General features: G+C 37.1%; 1 protein-coding gene across 5 annotated transcripts in view; it reads right to left on the minus strand.

The window, feature by feature from the left end:
• Positions 1-20,345, minus strand: part of Naaladl2 (N-acetylated alpha-linked acidic dipeptidase-like 2) — a 1,352,651-nt gene that overhangs the window by 233,682 nt on the left and 1,098,624 nt on the right. For all 5 annotated transcript variants that reach the window (XM_039103971.2, XM_039103968.2, XM_008760899.4 and 2 more), the window contains one exon: positions 15,245-15,391. In XM_039103971.2, the coding sequence (XP_038959899.1) occupies positions 15,245-15,391 (147 nt within the window). The remainder of the gene's footprint in view (positions 1-15,244; positions 15,392-20,345) is intronic.

A 20,345-nucleotide genomic window follows, 5' to 3' on the forward strand; every position in this document is an offset into this window, starting at 1 on the left:
ATGGGGTCTTGAACCCCTTCAAGCTCTTTCAGTCCTTTCTCTGATTCCATCAACGGGGGTCCCGTTCTCAGTTCAATGGTTTGCTGCTGGCATTCGCCTATGTATTAGCTGTATTCTGGCTGTGTCTCTCAGGAGAGATCTACATCCGGTTCCTGTTGGCCTGCACTTCTTTGCTTCATCCATCTTGTCTAATTGGGTGGCTGTATATGTATGGGCCACATGTGGGACAGGTCCTGAATGGGTGTTCCTTCTGCCTCTGTTTTAATCTTTGCCTCCCTATTCCCTGCCAAGGGTATTCTTGTTCCCCTTTTAAAGAAGGAGTGAAGCATTCACATTTTGATCATCCGTCTTGAGTTTCATTTGTTCTAGGCATCTAGGGTAATTCAAGCATTTGGGCTAATAGCCACTTATCAGTGAGTGCATATCATGTGTGTTCTTCTGTGATTGGGTTACCTCACTCAGGATGATATCTGGAAAATATCATCCTGGTTACTTTTAAAATAACTTTACACAAGCTAGAGTTATTTGGGAAGGTAGACTGCATTGTACCAGGTTGGCCAGTGGTGCCTTTTTTGATTCATAATGGGAAGGTTGAGAACACTATGGGTAGTACCAATGTTGGGCAGCAGTTTTGGGTGCTTGAACAAAGCATACTGCTTGAGTTCCTTCTGTGGCTTTCTTCAGTAATGGACTATGAACTACACAAAGAAGTAAACCCTTCCCCCACTCAAGTTACTTTTTGTAGCTTTCTCACAGCAATAGAAACACTAAGACTGTACCCATGAGGCTTTGCTAGTGAGAATTCGTATGCATAGTGAAATCATTGCATGTTCAAATGCATTATATGCAATGATTGTAAATTTGTTCCTTGACTATATATATCTTTAGTCATATTTTAAATGATGTCTAGCTCACTAAAAATACATAACACAATATAGATGTATATAGTTTTGTATTGCATATTTTTGGAATGTTGAGAAGAAATAATACATATATATATGCATACATATATATATGTATATACAAACAATATCTATACTGAGAGCATTAAAACATACTTTCGATACACTGTTGAATTTTCAAATGCAGGTTCTAAGTATGACTTACTTGAGTATATCTTCCAGAAATTAGAATTGTCTCAAAATAGGGAGAGCTGTGAAATTTATTATCCTCAGATAAGATTCACAAATAGATACAAATATAGCAACTATATAGAAATTTAAAGATGAGAAAAAACTTCAACATGTAGGTATAGGTTTTCTGTTTTTCTTTTTACACCTTCCAGATACTACATAAACCCTCAATTGATATACTTAAAGCACTCTTCTGGGATAGGGAAAACTGGGTCAGAATGATTTTGAGGCTAAAACTACTGAGAAGGGACTGCAGAAATCAAAATGCTTACAAATACTTTGTTCTCCTTTAGTGGGATTCTCTCTATTCATTTAAAATCACAGAGACAGGTGCACCATGAAAGAAGACCAAAGACAACTGCCTCTCTCACGAGACTTACATAAAGGCACGATCTTCCAGGGGGAGGCTACAGGGATTTTTATGAAGCAAGTAGCTTTGACTTTCATCTGATGTATTTGAACACTTACGAGATTTCATAAATGTGACATTCTTTGTAGTCTTTACAAAAACATTTGCTTATCAGGAAAAAAATGTGCAACATTGTAGGTTTCTGTGAAATAGATAGGGAAGATCTACAGTGAAAGATATAGACAAAGTCTGGTTTAGGCCAGCCTGGTCTATACAGTAAGTTTCAGGATGGCTGAGACTACACTGAGAAAATTTGACAAAAGAAAGAAAGAAAGAAAGAAAGAAAGAAAGAAAGAAAGAAAGAAAGAAGGAAAGAAAGAAAGAAAAGAAAAGAAAAAAGAAAAGGAAAAGAAAAGAAACGAAGAGCGGGAAACAGAGCTTAAAGCAAAATCAAACAACTACACTAAGACTGTAAAGCTGTGGCAAGCAGGAACATGAACAAGTTGAACAAGTCAAGTCGTGGTCATGGTCATCACAGCTGCTGAGCTCCAGAAACAGACTCCCTGCTGTAATGTCTGACTGGAACATATGGCAAGCAAATGGCTTTTAAGATTTTAATTGTGTGTTTAAAATGTATCTAAATTGGTTTTCCAAATGTTTTTAGTTCTAAAAATATTTACTTCATGGAAATGTGCCATTAAACGTAGGAATTCCGCAAGATGAGCCCGTCTATTTCCACCTCCAAAGAAATTACCTTCAAACTGAAATTAGGAAACATGCAAGGTATGACCATACCATCTAATGCTATGAGACTGATGTGCATGCATAGTCTGGCTATCCAGCAGAGCCATCATGGTATCTTTATTTTCAAAATTAGGAACTGGACTTGCCATTGATAGACTTTAGCATGTTCTCTGTCCACTCTCTTTTCTTGGGTTTGAGCATATTGATTCATCCCACCCCCTTTATCAGGTCTTGTTTTTGGGTCCATTACTTTGTTCTCACCTACTTTCCTGTTGCACAACTATAATGGGTTTTAAATGTGTAAGGAATTCTAAGACCTACAAATGAACAGAAGTGTGATATTTGTCCTTCTATGTCCAAATTACTTCATTTAATATGATGATCTCCAGTTCTATCTATGTTATAGCAATGTAATTATACTCTTTATTGTGCATATATTTGCTAGTATATCTATTACTTATTTAGCCATCCACAATCACATTTTCATTTGCTGATGGAATTCTGGGATGATTCTATCACTCAATGATAGGGACAAGTGTAGATTATGAATGTAGAGTTCTCTAGGGATGTGTTGCATTGAGTCCTTCATTTCCATAATCAGAAGTGATATGGAGGAGCCATGTCGGGTTCTACATTGGATTTTACTCATTTTAAAAACTTCCCTAATGTTTTATTGTATCTACAACAATATCTACACTCACCAACAGGGTTTAAGGGCTCTATTTTTCCAATTTCAGCAGCATTTCTTTCTTTCGTAAGGAGAGCTCATTTCATTTTCAATTCTCTTCTTTGCCGTCTTACACATTTTATTACAGAAGTTTATCAATTTATTGGATATGTTTACTCATAGGTAATTCTGAAGCTGTTCCACTCTCTTCATGTATTGCTTCAAGTGAAAAAGCTACTGATTCTCATTTGCTGATTTTGCATCCTGTTCCTTTGCTGAAAGTGTTTAGCAGTTTTGATAGTCTTTAGTTCTATACATAGAGAATAATATTATTTATCATCAATAAAGATTTAAAGTCTTCCTTTTGTATTTATATCAGTTATCTGAAATGCACACTTGGGAAGCTTAGAATTAAATAATAGACTTTATTCCACAATAGGACATAGAATTCAAGAAAATGCTAATATTCATCCATACCATAGTAAAGATTGCGACTTCATAATACCCATTTATAGTGTTCTTTACCTTTAGAAATAGTCAGTGTGACTCATTTTGAACTTTTCTCTAAGTATAACTAGGGAAATATGAAACAAGCATCATAGTATCATGATGGTGTATGGAGAAAGTGTGAGATGGAGAGCATTACTACTACCTTAGAGTTTATTGAAAAATCTTTAAGAAATAATTCAAGTGGCTGTGTAATGGTGACACATACCTTTTAGCCTGAAACTTAGAGTGTAAAGGCAGGCATATCTCTGAGTTTTAGTCCTGGTCTGTGTAGTAAGTTCCAAGGTAGTGAGAGCTACAAAGAGAAACCCTGTCTCAAAAACATACAGAGAAAGAAAGAAAGAAAGAAAGAGAGAGAGAGAGAGAGAGAGAGAGAGAGAGAGAGAGAGAGAGAGAGAGAGAGAGAAATAAAGAAGACAGGAAAGAGAGAAAGAAAGAAAAAGGGTAAATGTATATGATTGATATAAGCCAGATAGTTTGTGTTGTGGTTTGCTCTCCAGTTATCTGTATTTTGATGCTAATTCCACTGCCCCAAGGACTGCTGCCTAGTCACATGCTCAGGACTCCAGTGATTTCACCAGAACCTTCTCCCCATTGAATTTGTAAAATACAGGTGAGCGGCAGGTACAGGATAGAAGGAGGGCTGTCATTGGATGAGAGGAAGGATGGGCGGGAGAGAGGAGGAGACTGAAATGGAAGGAGGAAGAGACAGGAGGGAAAGGGAGAGATACTGCGGCAGGTGATGTTAAGATTCCGCTCTGTGTATTTACAGATTGTTAGTAATGTTCTTAAGGGATGGATAGTACTGGGCTCTGTATGTTTAGGTGGGCAATTATATCTTATCAATTGAATCTAAGGTTATTTTGTTGTGTGTTCTTTCATGTGTAGATTTAAGTGTAATGGAGTGTAGGGCAGAATTGGAATGTGTGCTTCTGGCAAGATATCTAGCAGATATCTTGGGACCCTGCAGTATAGACCTAGTGTGGGATAAATGGCAGTGATACTTTTTTTTAGTTTTTATATTTTTATGACAACAGTTGTGACTGGATACTAAGTTAGAGCTTGGTTTTGCCTTGGAAATAATAGGTGACCTTGATTAAGTTACTTAAATCCTCTGTGCTAGGTTGTCTCAACTTTAAAGAAAGTAGGGATCCGACCAGTTTCTTCAGAGATTAACTTAAGTTCAGAAAATAAATTTGACCACATGTGTAAAGGATTTAGAAGACAATGATATCTGATAAAAATGTTACAATTAGTGATTAAGAAATATAATTTTCCTCAATATTACTTTGACTTTATTACTGAATTCTTCATAGGATCTCCTCTTACCCAATAGGATGAGCCTTTTCTTTATTGGTTAATTAATTAGAAAGCTGGGTCAGATTACAGAAAATAGACATATAAGTATTATATTTATAATGATATGACTATATACTTATCAGCCAGTAATTTGATGTGATTTTTTTAAATTGGGGCTTTTAGGGACACATGTTAAAGACAACAACTTACAGTGCATTTAATTATGACTAATTTCTCTACAGTTTTAGATCTGCTTCTTTCCATGTTCCTTTTCTGCTGGTGGCATGTCATCTCTTATAATGACATCAGTAGAGACCTCTCAAGTAAATTTTCTATACTCATATTTTGCAAGTTTAAGCCAAATATACATTATGAATAAATTTCTTATGTCGCATGGATATCAGGCAAGCATACCATTGAACCAGAGTGAACACAGGAATATCAAAACTCAGACAGCTTCTCACATGCAAAATATCTTGGCTTCTTTTCCTATTGTTATGATAAAATATCTGAGAAAATGATCTCCTGGAGTAAACAGTAGAGGGCAAAAATGCCGTGTATGCAGACTAGCACTGGAGAAATCAGGTAAGTTAAGCATACAGCTGACATCTTCAGTGGAATAAGGTGATCAGGTACTCTGTCTGGAATGCCAGGAATTTTGGGTTTTACACCCTAGTGGTCCTTTAGTATCTGAAAAGACAGGCTCTGCCCTATCTTGCAGAATTTACTAATTTCATACAACATCTTTCCTTTTCCCTTAAGAGCTTGAACATTACTTTTAGGCCATAAAAGCCATCCTTATGAGTGATGTCACCTGTGCTTTAAAACAGCCTAAGTGGCATCTATTTTATTTTATGTCCAGGACCATCCTTACGGTCACAGGAATTACAATCACATCTACAAGTCCTGGTCTAGTGCCAGTTGTGGAGTTTCACCCTTGTCATTTTTTTCCTGCCTGCTGTAATGCCTACAGGGGAGTCACCACAAAAAGAATTGTCTAGTTTGGCTCATAGTTCACAGTAATGTCATAATAGGATATCATGGTGAAAGGAATATCAAGTAGTTGGTCACGTCATATCTACAATCCAGGTACAGAAAGCACTGAACGCTTATTGCTGCTCCATGCAGGCCACTCAGAAACCCCAGACAGATTAGTTGATTGTTTAGAACCTCATTTAACAAAATCAAAAGAGCATCCCATGGCTATACCCTGAGAATCATCTGCGAGGTGACACTGTATTCCATCAAGCCAATAATTACCACCGACCAACAGTAAGTGTCCCTCATCTATGATCACTCGCCATTATGCTTTAAGTAATCAAAACTGTCAGTTAACCCTGCTTTAAGACAACTTCTATTGTTCTTAATTTATCTGAGTGGATCTATTTCTCAGTTCCAATCTATGTTACTGTTGCATGTAGGCAAGAAACCGTTCCTCTATGTTTAGGTTTTATATAATTCGAACTACTGCAATACTACCAATGTTATAAAAAGTGCATAAAATTGCTGACTAGAAAATACATACATTTCAATAATATATCTAGAAAAATCATAATAAACTTGCCATGTATTCAAAAGTTAAATATTGACAAACCATTATGTAGACTACCACTAAACCCACTTTATATTGTTATAAAATTTCATTATGTACCCTTAATCCTTCATAACAGAGCTGATCACTATATTGATCAATTACCCCACATAACAATGGAGTTAAATTGCATTGTCTATGATATATATTTTGATCTGGATATGACAGCCATCCAGAATAAATGTTCATATTTTCAATTCCCAAAAAAAAGCATATGGCAAAAATGTCCTTGCAGCCATCTGGAAATATTAAGCAATTTGAAGCATGGTTTTGAATTATCCATTTGAGTCTTAAGAGTTTCTCGATTTTTTGTTTTTTCTCCCAATATCTGTCTCATATTTCAATTTCTTGTGTTTACTCCTCAGGCTCTTGGAAGAGCACAGCAACTTTAATAGCACTCCCTGTGTGACAGCCATTTCATATATTGTGCAATCAAAGCTTGCCTAGTCTGCTCTGTAACTGTTGATTTGTTGATTGGGGTTTAACCTTCTCTTCCAAAGAAATGTCTCTACAAGGCAGAATGCTTCACAAAGCATCAGTATATGACAGTGTTTTATTTTCTACTTCATATTGCTTGTCAGATGAGCAAGATGATAATGCCCAGGGATGACCAGAAAAGATGCGCATATGTTTATACTGAAGCACAGCTCATATTCTTGAATGAGGTGAAGCTGAACACTTATTGTGCATTATACAATTCAAAGTAGGTGAGCTTAGTCAAGTCAGTTTTCCCACACTAGGGTTCTACCAGACCAGAGGCTTTCAGGTCTCCCTACCATCTGAGTGGTTTCAAGATGGCACTTTTTCTTTTTCTCATTTTTGCTCTTTATTCAGAAGTTCCACGAAGTTCATTGCCATTAACTCAGATTACACACAGAAATTTACATCTAGTGAGCTAATATTTTTGAATATAAAGATGAGACTCAAGAAAAGTATATTTTGGGGCTGGATTGATGACTCAGTGGTGAAGAGCACTGATTACTCTGGGTACAGAGTATCCAGCTTCAAATCCCAGCACCCATATGGCAAACTCACAACTGTCTATAACTCCAAGATCTGACACCCTCAAACAAACATGCAGACAAAATCACCAATGTGCATAAAAATAAATAAATTTTTGAAAAGAAAATATATTTTAATGAGAACAAGTATTAGTTCAAAAATTTTATATATCTGTACTAAGACAACATACTACACAGGAATAAAGGCAAGACTTGGTAATAAAAACATTTCCTATTCAATTATATTGATAACATTTTTGAAAATGTATGACAAAGTCATTCTTCTCAACATCATGGTTTTGTCTTTAAACATCTCTACTTATATTTTTGTGTGTTTGTACAGGTATTGTACAGGGCTGCATGTGTTAATGCATGTGCACATGGGATGTGTGCTTATATAGACATGTGTATAGAACTGCATGAATTAATGCATGTGCACATGTAATGCACACTCACGTGGAAGTCACGGGATCTCATTGTGTGTCATCCCTCATGTGTAATTTACTTTATTTTGAGACAGAAATGTCTCAAGGATACTTGGAGATTCACTGGATAATGTAAAGCTGGCTGGCTAGTAAACTCCCAGTGTACTGCTGTCTCTTGTCTTCCCAGCGCCATGATGATAAATGGGTACCACCTCACCCAGATTTTTCTTGGCCTATGAACCATCACACCCAGATCCCAATGCTTGCCAGCAAGCAGTGAACCTAAAAATTAACTAGTTCGCCAGTACTTGACTAACTTCAAAAGAGTTCAGTTGTTTCCAGTAATTCTTATTTTATTTAATTTTTAATAATAATTATGTAAGACATTATAATGAATACATGTTTAATTAATGTTAACTAAAATATGGTATTAGTAGCTTATTATTTACAAAAGCAAAAGTTATAGTGAAGAAGGATCCTAGTGTCTGTAGATGGTTAGTAGAGACAGTTGGAAACTCTTAGTGAAACGATTCTAATGCGAAGACAATGATAGCATCCACTTTCACATGGTAGTATAAGTAGTTTTCACAAAGTAGCTTATGGTTATGGATAATGTGTGTGTGTTGAAGAGTGAAACGGGTTTTCTCTGTTTCATCTTGATGGACCTGGAACTCATTCTGTAAATAGGATGGCCTCAAAATCACACAGATCAGACTGCTTTCGACTCTAAAATATTGGGATTAAAGATGTGTGCCACCACCACTTTGCTGATTATGGATAATTGCTTAAATATTAAAGACAGCATTCTTCCTGTTTCAAATCAGGACATATTTTTATGTCCTACATTGAAACTCCACAAAACCTTTACTAGTTAGGATAGAATTGTTTCTATCAAATGTTGCAAAATATCAGTAGAATACATGCAGAAAGAAATGTAATTTTTTAAATGATCTGGAATTTTGAACTGACTTTTGAATGGCAATCATTGGCTAACTTAGCAATGATATGGCTGGGTTCAAAACAAAAAATATAGTAAAAGAACGATTTCTAATTTATATAAAAACTATTCCTTGAGCTCGTCCCTTAACTCTTCCATGGGGGTCCCTGTGTTCAGTCCTGGTTCACTATCTTAGTCAGGTGCTGCCAATGCCTTTCAGAGGATAGCCATACCAGACTCTTGTCTGCAAGCACATTTTGGCATCAGTAGCAGTGTCAGGGTTTGGGGTATGTGGATGGAATGAATCACATGGTAGGGTAGTCTCTGGATGGCGTTTCCTTCAATATCTGCCCTATTTTTGTCCCTGCATTTCCCTTAGACAGGGACAATTCTGATTCCACTAAGAGTCATGTCTATTTACTAGAGGTGTTCTTTTCAGGTTCTATTTCCCCTGCTGTTGAGTATTTGTTAATGTCATCAAATATGCATCGGGTCTTGGGAACCTATCTCGTCTCAGGCATCTGGGATTTTCAGTTACTGTAGAAAGAACAATTTTATCAACTAAATGACCCCCTCAGATCTCCCTGGAACTAACCCAATGACCAGAGTATGCATGGGCTGAGTCCTGTCTCATCCTGTGGTGGCTTGATCTCCCAGGGAAGGGAGATGCTAAAGGGGTAAGGTAGAAGTGGGTGGGGGGGGATAAACACCCTTTTAGAAGCAAAGCAGAGGAGTGGGGTGGTGTGGGGTATATGTTGATGCCTTTTGCAGGTGAGACCTGGCATAAATTTGGTCAAGGCCATGATTGAACAGTAAAATATAAGGCAGGGACAAAGCTTTTGTAAGGTGGGAGAGAAGAGGGAAGGAAGAGAATTAACATGGATACGGAGAAGGACTACCCCGATCCAGGTGGTCTTAAATGGCCATGGGTAGTTATGTACATTTTTTAAGGGACAGGTTTCTGTAGGTAAATTTATCTTATCTAGGTGAGCGGTTTATATCCTTATCAGTTGGTTATGAGTTTATTGTGTGGTTCTGTTGTGGATCGAGAATTTAACAAATCTGATTGTTGGGTTGCAGTTTGTAGAGTCTGGATTTTACCAGGTAGCTGGATCCAGAGAGTTCACAGGTAATAGAGAGCCGTTGGGAGGGAAACTAACCGGAGACCAATTATGGTTAGTTCCATATGGTCCCTGGTGCCAGAACTAACTGTAGGGACTAGCATGACAAGGTATCATGGGTACAGCTGCTGAGATAAAAGTACCCAACAGTGCTATGTGGTCCTATGGGTGTCAGCACTAGACCTGGGCAAAATGTTTAGATCATTTTTAAATTTTTACCACAGCAGTGGGAGATTGGTGGAGGGGGAAGAGAGTGGGGGAATTTGAAGAGGAGAGACCAGGAAGGGGCATAACAGTTGAAATGTAAATAAATAAAATAATTAATAAAAAATTAAAAATGAAGAAAAACAGTTCCTGTGATCAAAATCAAGCAAAAATATGCTATTAATATTCTCCTTTAAATATGTATGGATTTTGCTACTGTTTTTTGGGCTATATGGAGAAATCAATTATCATTTTTGCCCCATGAATTTTACTCACTGTTAAAGTTCATACGGGAACATATGTATACTTTTTTGTATATTGATTTAAGAGTCAGATTGGTAATAAAATCATTTAGCTTTTAAAGAAAATTAATGTATCTCACACTGCCTTGACACTTGGATTTCTATCTGTATCTTACTAAATGATGTTGAAACAATTATATGACTCTCACTGTTTAAGCTATAATATTCTTTTATCTCATTATTATCTAAAGGTTAAGTCCTGAATTATAGTTGTAGACTGGTCTTCTAATGACACATTTCAAGTAGGAGTTCAAGAACTATAAGGTTAAATGGCAGGAGGAAGCAGATCTTCAATTTGTGCTATAAAACTTGGTGAGCATAAATGATCATCTGATATAATCAGAAAGGTAGGTACTCTGACATGTTTTTCAGAGAATAAATATACTGATCTAGAACCAAACTTATGTCAAACAGGTGGGAAGCGACAGAAGCAATGTGACTTGGACCACCATTTGTCATAAATACTACACCCTTAGTCAGAGAGCATCTGTCCTTTCATTGCCTTATGGCTGTCTCTATTTTCTATTTAAACTGTGCAGAATACTTCCTAACAGGTGCAGGAGTGTTTACAAATTTAAAACCTTATTTAAATGAAGCTGAAAACCAGAGATGCTTCAATTAATAGGGCAATATATTACAAGAAGAAATCATACTGCCATTTGGCAAATCGGTAGATCCTGTGCATTCATGACCCTTAGTTACAGGAAAGTTAACAATGAGCAAAGGAAAGGCAAAAATGAAAGGCTCTTTAAGCAATTCCAGGTGATATATTTGAATCCCCAGAAACTATGGAGAAGAGTTTTAGTGTTGAATATGGATAATGTGAAGAGTTGGACATACACTCTTTAAACTCTTGGATTTCATCGAAAAGAAAACTAATAATGGCCTACATATGTAACCAATTATCCCTTTGCCAGAGCTTACATTTCTAAAGTTCAAATGTTCACACGGTTTCATTGATGGAGTTAAATGTAAAACGGTCTCATGTATCCATGGTCTTGCTTTTCAGCATTTACTTAACTACAGTTAACTTTGGCTCAAAAATACTAAGTGGGAATTTTGAGAAATAAACGTTAAATTTTAAGTTGTATGATGCTCTTGTAGCATGATGAAATCATAACTATTGTGCTCCACCCTGCCCCACAATTTCCATATGTTTTAGTCACTGGCTGTAAGATTGCCTGCCCTGTTACTGCAGTACATACGTTCGTGTGATCCTTCTTTGTTTACAAACAGTTCCTGATGGCAATGACAGATTTGTAATGGAATGCATTGTTGCTATTATTCTATTTTATTGTCCGTTATTGATCTTTATCTGCGTTTGTTTAACAACTTATCTTTATTTTAAGTTTATCCATTAGGGAATCAATGTACATAGTGCACTTAAACAATTCCAGTGGACATTGAGGTCTTGAAGCATATTCTAAGAGGTGCCTGGGATAATAGATTAATAACCTGTGTACTACATGGATTAATATGCTGACATAAATCCTAGAATTTGCATGATATTTGGAATAATATCTTCAAAACACTAACGTAGCCATATTCAGCTTACTTACAACATAGAGTTTTTAAATTGAAAACAATTAGAAAATTATTTATTTTGGCTTTTACTCAAAAATACTTTAGTTATAATGTAGTGTAATAATATTTCAGTTCTGATAGGCGATAATCTGATACCAGAAATGACACCAGTTCTTAACAATATGTGACCGTCCATGCTAATCATATACTACCCAAGTTTGGAATGATCAGGTATTGAAGAAAATATTCATTAGTATATATTTGACAACCGCCTAGGAGACTGTCATAAATATTATAGAAAAATGGTGATCAATTCTGAGACAATTGTTTCCCTAGGAAAGGAGAATCCAGGTGCTTCCAGAAATTTGTTGTTTTTTAATAAAGGGCAGAACAAACAAAACATATTGATGAACCAAATCCCTGTGCTTCTTCGGCTTGCTAGTAGAAAACCTGGGCTTAGAATCAGCCAGATATAAGGTTGGTTTCCCTTTTGGCTATTTATAGTTGTGACCTGGTTATAGGTACTTCACTTTAAACTCCATTTCATCCTTATTGTGAATTTCGGTGAAATTTTTGTCAGTAATTTATATTTAGTTTAGATAAACTATACAAAAAAGCAATGTAAATTGAAACATTTATTCCCCATGCATCACTCTAATATTGACCAGAAAGAACATAAATGAAGGAAGATTATACTTATGCTCACAGATTTTGAGGTATTACTGCAATCTATAAAATCAGGCAAGGTACCAATCAGTCTCCGGTGGTGGCAACATATGGCAGAGAGTCCTTACATGGCAGCAGGAGAAGCCAAGACAGGGTAGAAACAGTTAAAGTACTAAACTGTTCCCACTGTCTCTATCAAACCAAATCTCCTAAGGACTATGCAGCCCTAGTATTTGTGCCACAAGGTGACTGTGACAAGCTGTGGAAAACATGAGCCTGTGGGGGAAATTGCAAATTCAAATGATAACATGGAAGGTATGATTTTGTGTCACTTTGCTTTTCTCTGTTCCTTTAGATACAGGTGTAGGAGGAACATAGGCACACTGAACTTGAGAAATGACAGATCTTAAGAAACAGGGCTTTTGCATTCCAACCCTCAGGGATATTTCTCTAATGACTACATGTGAAAATTATAGTTTGAAAGCCAAGAAAATTTGTGACAAGGCTCTAATTTCCTTGACTATTTTACTAATTGGTATAGTAAAATATTTTAATATCCTTCATGAAACTTTTCAATATTTATAACCCCCTTAATAACTGTGTACAAATATTTATGATAGGTTAACTCAGAAAGTAAAGGTTAATATCTGTTCTTTGGAGAGTTCAACACAATATTATCTCATCATAAGCGAGGTTATTTTGTAAGGGACAAATCCATTTTTAAAAGTTCTCCCCACTACATCAACATGAACAAGGTCATTTGTCATTAAATCATGGGGGACTTTTTACTAATTACTTTTGTAGAAACAAATATAATAAATATTATTTCGAAGGTGAGAGCTAGGTGTTCTAAATATAGTTTGAAAAACTGTTTGGCTCCCTCAGAGTAAGGCAGTTCTATAAGTGACGTAGATTTTAGAAGTTCCCAGGTGATGAGAGCATGCCCTAGGGGCTTCATTACACCCACTTCCAAATTGGCTTCCTTACATCTGCTTCCCCACATTCTCCTCAACCTGAAAGTCCTCAAACACCAATAATGAAGAGCTCTTGTTGCACACACTGATGTGGGCTTCAAAGATATTTGAAAATACCCCACTAATCTGTGGACCCTACATCCATTCAAGAAATTCTGATAATAACAATGGTTTGTGGACAATAGAATCTTAGCATGAGCCCAGCATTAGCTAAGTGCTGCCCCTGCATGATCTCATTTAATCTACACCACATTCTATAATTTGCACTCCATAGCAAATAAAAGTAATTCATCTAAAAATAAGTCCAAGAGCCTAGATAATTTGTTTAGTAAGGGTCTGTGTTAGGAATTTCCTCAAATCCCACAGCTCTGCTAAAACGCTGTAATTCATGGCTCAAAACTTAACCAAATTAATAACATGCACATAGCAAGAGCATTCAACTTGATAGCATGACAAGAGTTAAGGTGTGATGAGAGAAAATAAACGGTACTGAACAGGAAATTTTGTTATTTTTAATTTATTGATTTATAAACATGCATATATTGAGTTTGTGCAATATAGCATCAACACATCTCCATGTGCATACATTTTTTAAAATATAGTAAATGAAGGCCAGAATGATGGCTAACAGATGACACACTTCCCACATAGCTTGATGACCTGTGCTCGAGTGCCAGGCTACACTGTGAAAGAAGGAAAGCTCTTCTCAAAATATCTTGTCTGAAATCTACATGCCTGCTATGACACGTAACCCCCCCATCCCAGTATTCTTACAAATAACATTGGTAATAAAAATAGTTTTTAAATGTGTTTATAGAGATAGTGGGTAAAAAAATATCACCTTAAAACAAGTACATCTGAAGTATCATTCCTACATTACAAAAGAATTAATCTCCCCACAGTATGATAGACCTGGACTTTGTGTGCTCCATAAGTTTAAGATAATGATCCTTATCTAAAGGGAAGCAAGGATGTGGAGCAGAAAGATCTGGCTGTGGATACATATGAACCAAACACTGCCATAATCTAATAGAATTCAGAGTTTTGTATAGCTGGAGGTAAGACTCTGCAAACATAATGTAAATACTCCTTCCTGGACATATCCATGCTGAGGGACCAAAGTATACTTCTCTCTACTTTTAGTCATTATGGTGTGAATGCAATAATTTTCTGAAGCAGAGTACTCTGAAACCTCTCACAGGCACATGAACTATGTGTTCAAGCAGGTTTAGATTTACCTGGAAGCAGTTTACTGTGACGTATCTGAAAAATATTGAAGAACACAGGTCCATAATATAGAGGACCAAGGTTAATTAGGGTGAACTATGCTTTCATGTCATTCTTTGAGGAAAAAGTTTTCAAACAGACAAGCTACTGATAAATGTTGAAGAGTCTAATCCACAAGACTCACATAACACAGAGCACAGGAACTACATTATCCCTTGGGCAAGATAAGGAGAATTCTGCATGTGTTGTGTGGTTTTTTGTTTTTTGTTTTGTTTTTTTTAACACTGACGACTATAATTTTATTTTGATGCTAATCCAACAGCTGATGTTTCTTCATGGGAAGCTCTTTGTGAAAATATAACAGTGCAAATCTTTCTAAATTGAATTAAACATTCTTTAAAGGGCTGGCTTTTCAAATAGGTTTGCAAAGCCTTTAAACTAGATGACTTCACAATGAAGCCCCTCCCAACAGTGACCTATTTGGTATGAAAGATGAATACAAAGTTATGTTAAAATGAAATCTGAACATCTGCTACACTGTGGTGAGCACTTTCCATGTTTAGGAACAATTACCTCTAATGCTTTGATGTCCTCATAAGCAAACTGCACAGTTGGAACTCCAAGATGGTTGACAAAATACTCAGCATCACCTTGTATCTGCACAGAGCTGACATTGGCTCCTGGGCACTGAGCTCTTCGCACACAGTTGAACTTATTTTTCTGAAAAACATAATTTAAATAACGTTAACATACACTCATGCTTCCCAGATAATTGATAGGTCAGTGTCACTCAAAACATGAGTCAAGGACCAGAAAATCAATAGATATCAATGCGATTACATGTTTAAAATGCACAGTTAAGCTGTACCATGTCCTAACAGGACCATTTGAAGGTAGAAGCAGGAATCTCTTCCTAATTTTTTGTGTATGATTCTGAAGCTAACGGCAGTATAGCATTAGGACAAATAAAGGTGACTCTTATCTCCAGCCACTAGAGAAACACACACACACACACACACACACACACACACACACACACACACACACACAAACACACACTGCTGCTAAATAAATTTTGAAATTTGAAATCACTATTAGTGTTCATAATAAAAATTTTAAAAATAAATTTTCAGGCCTCGGCCATTCATTTTTCATATAAACAAGCAAACATACTGTGGATTGAACTATTTAACTCCTTAATTAGCAACTATTGAACAGTTTCTCTCTTGCAGCCTCAAGTGCTTTAAGCAAAAGTTCTATAGGTTCACTGCCAGCCTTAATTAGCATTATGCCAACACCAGTAATGTCAAAAGCTTCAAGAATGACTCCAAACACCTCTGCAAAAGATGGAAACTGATTTTCATGGCTGTCCAAAACTGTAGTCTCAGCTGAGACTGTCAGAGACCATCTATAGCTGATTTTCAATCAGAAGATTCAAAGAATAATTTCTACCTTGACTAGAGGCATAGCACTTGCCATAGTGCAAGGAAGGACAAGTATGACTGATATTAAAATGAGAGATGGTGATTGGTTCAAAATACAAGCCCTAGTAACCGTGATTGGCATTAAGTGGTAATGATGTAATTGGCCCAGGCAAGTACTTATGATTGGTCCAAATTAAATGACCAAGGATGGTTGGGATTGGTCCAAATACCACCAGTTACCATCATTTGATCAACACACTCTCCTGAGCTGTGTCTCTCCTGAGTTTCTTAGGACCATTTGTTTCTTTTTTTTTCTTTTTTTAAGTTTTTTTTCCTTTTTCTTATTGGATTTTTTAATTTACATTTCAAATGTTATTCCCTTTCCTGGTTTCCCTGACAAAAGCCCCCTATCTTATCCCCTTCCCTTCTTCTATAAGGGTATTCTCCTCCCCATCTACCCCCTTTCTCTCCCCTTCCCGAACATTCCTCTACACTGGGGGTCCAACCTTGGCAAGACTAAGGGCTTCTACTGCCATTGGTGTCCAACAAGGGGATCTTCTGCAACATATGCAGCTGGAGTCATGGGTCAGCCCATGGGTAGTGGTTTAGTCACTGGGAGCTCTGGTTGGTAGGCATTGTTGTTCTTATGGGGTTGCAAGCCCCTTCAGCTCCTTCAAACCTTTCTCTAATTCCTCCAACGGGGGTCCTGTTCTCAGTTTAATGGTTTGCTGCTAGCATTTGCTTCTGTATCTGACATGCTCTGGCTGTGTCTCTCAGGAGAGATGCCTCAGCAGTTAAGAGCACTGACTGCTCTTCCAGAGATCCTGCGTTTAATTCCCAGCAACCACATGGTGGCTCACAACCACCTTGGGGATCTGATGCCCTCTTTTGTCTGAAGACAGTGACAATGTACCCACATACACGAAATAAATAAATAAATAAATAAATAAATAAATAAATAAATAAATAAATTTTCCAAGAGACATTTGTTTCTTTGTAGTAGTCTTTTCCTGACTACTTTTAGTAATATGAGCCAAAACAAAATAGTTAAGAAAAATGCACCAGAAACTGTATTGGGCATAACAAAGTTGGAGATGAATTTTATGGTGGCTGCTGGCAAGCTAAAATGGCACTTGAGTCACCTTGCAAGGATATTGCAGTCATGCTGACTGATCCCATGGGCTGTACTGCCAAGGCCCTGTGAGCCTGGTGACCTCTGGTCCAAGGTTCCAAAATATCCAATCTTCTATATTGTACCATGCTTGCAAGCATCGGTCTCTGACTTCTACCTCGGAACAAACTATTGTTCGATCATTGAAGATTCAGCTGGAGATACCATATTGCCACCAAAATTCTGATCCCCACAATTCCTATGCCCATGTGGTATTGACCACACCCTTACCCAGTTGTTGCCTGCCATCTCCTATCCCAGAGGATGGACTCTCAACCCTGACTCTTTTACAATACTTTGGAAATCTAAGTTTCCCTCTCGAGCTCAGTTCAGTCGTAATTAGTTCTCTTCTATTTCTTTCTTTTATTTCTGCTTTTCCTTTCCTCTTCCTCCCCACTCTACCACTCTTGTTTCTTTCTACAATTTAATAGTAGCTGAAGAGACAATGTAGGCTGTCTGTCTCTAGTAGCACTGCATCTGAAATGTGGGTGGTACTATTATTTTTCAAGGAATAGATCAGCGTAGAGGGTAGTAGTTAATTGCTACCATGAAATCAATCCTATTAGTTACTGCTGAGGTACCTCATCATCTAAGAGTGTGAGCAGACTGAATTTATCCTGTCATAGCTTGATGGTGAGAAACAGGCCCAGGAAGCAGCGGTAGAAAGCAGATGGCTAAATACTAACAAACTAAAAGTACAATCTGCAGGAAGTGCAGTTACAGCAGAAAAGCACCCAACCAGCCACATCAGTGCAACATAATAGGTCAGTGTGACTGCAGTGAAACAGAGCTGAGCCAGCGGGTCAACCTCTGAGCTACCTATTGGTTATCCAGTGCTGTAAAGCCAGGAAATCTAAAGTAAATCCCTACAGATGAATGATTAACATTTGGGAAATTTTGAAAGAGCAAAGGAAACTCCTCCATCTCTGGAGACCTCAGTGCTGTATTTAGATCCCAGACTCCCAGTATATTTGGAAGACATCCCCTAGCCAGGTCATCAGACACATCCAGAGGCATAGTCTATGGACTCTCAGAGGAAGAAGTAGTCTTTCTTGTTCAAAGAAGTCCAAACTAAGCATGTCAACAGGGGGCTGTTCCTGTTACCCAATAAAAGAGAACCAATTGAATGGAATACAGGTTAGGTGTACACCAGACAGATTTCAAACAAGCATGAGCCCCAAGAAGACAAGAGCTTACAAGGTACACTGACTTCCTGCTCACCCCTACTATAGTCTTCACATTAGAAGAAACCTAAAGTTTGCACCACTATTTCTGTACCCTCACCTTACTTTCCTGTACCTTCTTTTCCTTATATGTCTACTATGTCATTTTTACTATAATTTTAGCAGCAGTTTTTAAATTTTCATGATAAAAATATATTTACCTTCATACTTTTACTTATTTATTTACTTTTCAGTATTATATTATTCTAACTTAATTTTTTGCTATTAGTTCTTATTTAATCTCATTATTTTCAATATCCCTGATTTTTGTTTATATTTTGCATGCATTAATTATTTATTTTCCAAACTTTATTATTACTATAAAATATTTTTGATACATGCTTTCTCTACCATGGATTTTTTTCCAAATATCTTGCACTTTTCCATCCCCCTCCATAACATTATCCTCTTGACTCCTCTTCATTGTCTATTAACATTGACTCCTCTTCATTTTCCTTTAACTTATGTAACATTTTCTGTATTCCCTTTCTCTGCTTCCTTAAATTTTCAGTATTCGTATTTTACACACACACACACACACACACACACACACACACACACAGAGAGAGAGAGGTGATTTTCATAGCTGAACACTTACATATAGTTATTTTCTATTTTATAACCATTAAAGATAAATTAGTGAAGTTTAATTGACTTAATTTTAAATTTATCTGCATTTGATGTTTTGGCATTGTTGATATTATAGTAGTTTGTTCTACATTTTCTGAGTGGCATGAAAGACAGAACCTTTAAGAATAGATTGCTCCATAAGATAATTACAAATAATATCAGAGCAGATGTTCAACCCAGCATATGTACAATCTTAACATAGAAAAGAAAAGGAAACATAAAAATACAAGGTGGAGAGATTCAAGAAGGCAGCTGCCACCAGCTCCCACAGGGACTCCTAGGCTCCAGAGACCCATGGAGGGTTCACAAAGAAACAAGGCAGTGGAGGATGAACGTGGACCTGAAGAGCACAATGTAGCTCTGAAACAACTGAACCCCTGGGTCTTATGATAAGATACTTTTCAAAGTGATCTCATATTTCATGGACTTCAATAAGGAAGAGTGGAAGAGGCAGTACATATGACAGAGAATAGCAGAAGCAGTGTCACAGTAGTGTGTATGGTATAGAAGTTCAGCTGGGGCAGCAGATAAAGGAGCATGTTGTTGCTGAGTAGAGCCACAGGGCTGGTTGGATCACCACTGCCTTCTCACAATGTTGCAGCTCACAGGCTACTTGTTGGAGCAGAGCTTGGGGCCAGTGTGATGACTGCCATGCTTAGGGTCAGATAATGCTAAGTGCTAGAACATACGCAGTGGCCTGGAGCTTATGGCAGTTCTGCCCTTGGAATGATACCCAACTGCATAATTGGTCACACTGATTCTGGGCAAAAACGGGCTATCTGAGATGAGTCTTAGTGATATTCTGTTATTTATGCTGCTTCAGAAACCTTGAATCAGATGACTCATTACAATAAATATTTGCATATAAAACATTTTGGGCAAAATAATATATTCTGTGACACACTGTAGATTCCAACATCACTTTAATAAATGAATGTGCAATAGAGTGATGGGAAAGATGGTGAAATGCAATGGAACCTGTGGCAATGCAAAGGGGAACTATGGATGTAGTAATGAAGATATGGGGGTCATAGCTATAGTAGATGAAAGAACATTTCATTTGACTCCAGACATCCTTCCCAACTGTACAATCACCATGGCTCTGAGAAGGTATCTGAGGTGAAGAATGTTTTTTTTTGGGGGGGGTTAAGTTTCCTTGAAAGACTTTCATGGTCTGTTCTACCACCAAGAGACAGGTTGATGTCAAAGGGAACCATGTTAATATC

The sequence above is a fragment of the Rattus norvegicus genome, chromosome 2 (genome assembly GCF_036323735.1).
Source record: "Rattus norvegicus strain BN/NHsdMcwi chromosome 2, GRCr8, whole genome shotgun sequence".
NCBI classification, from domain to species: domain Eukaryota; kingdom Metazoa; phylum Chordata; class Mammalia; order Rodentia; family Muridae; genus Rattus; species Rattus norvegicus.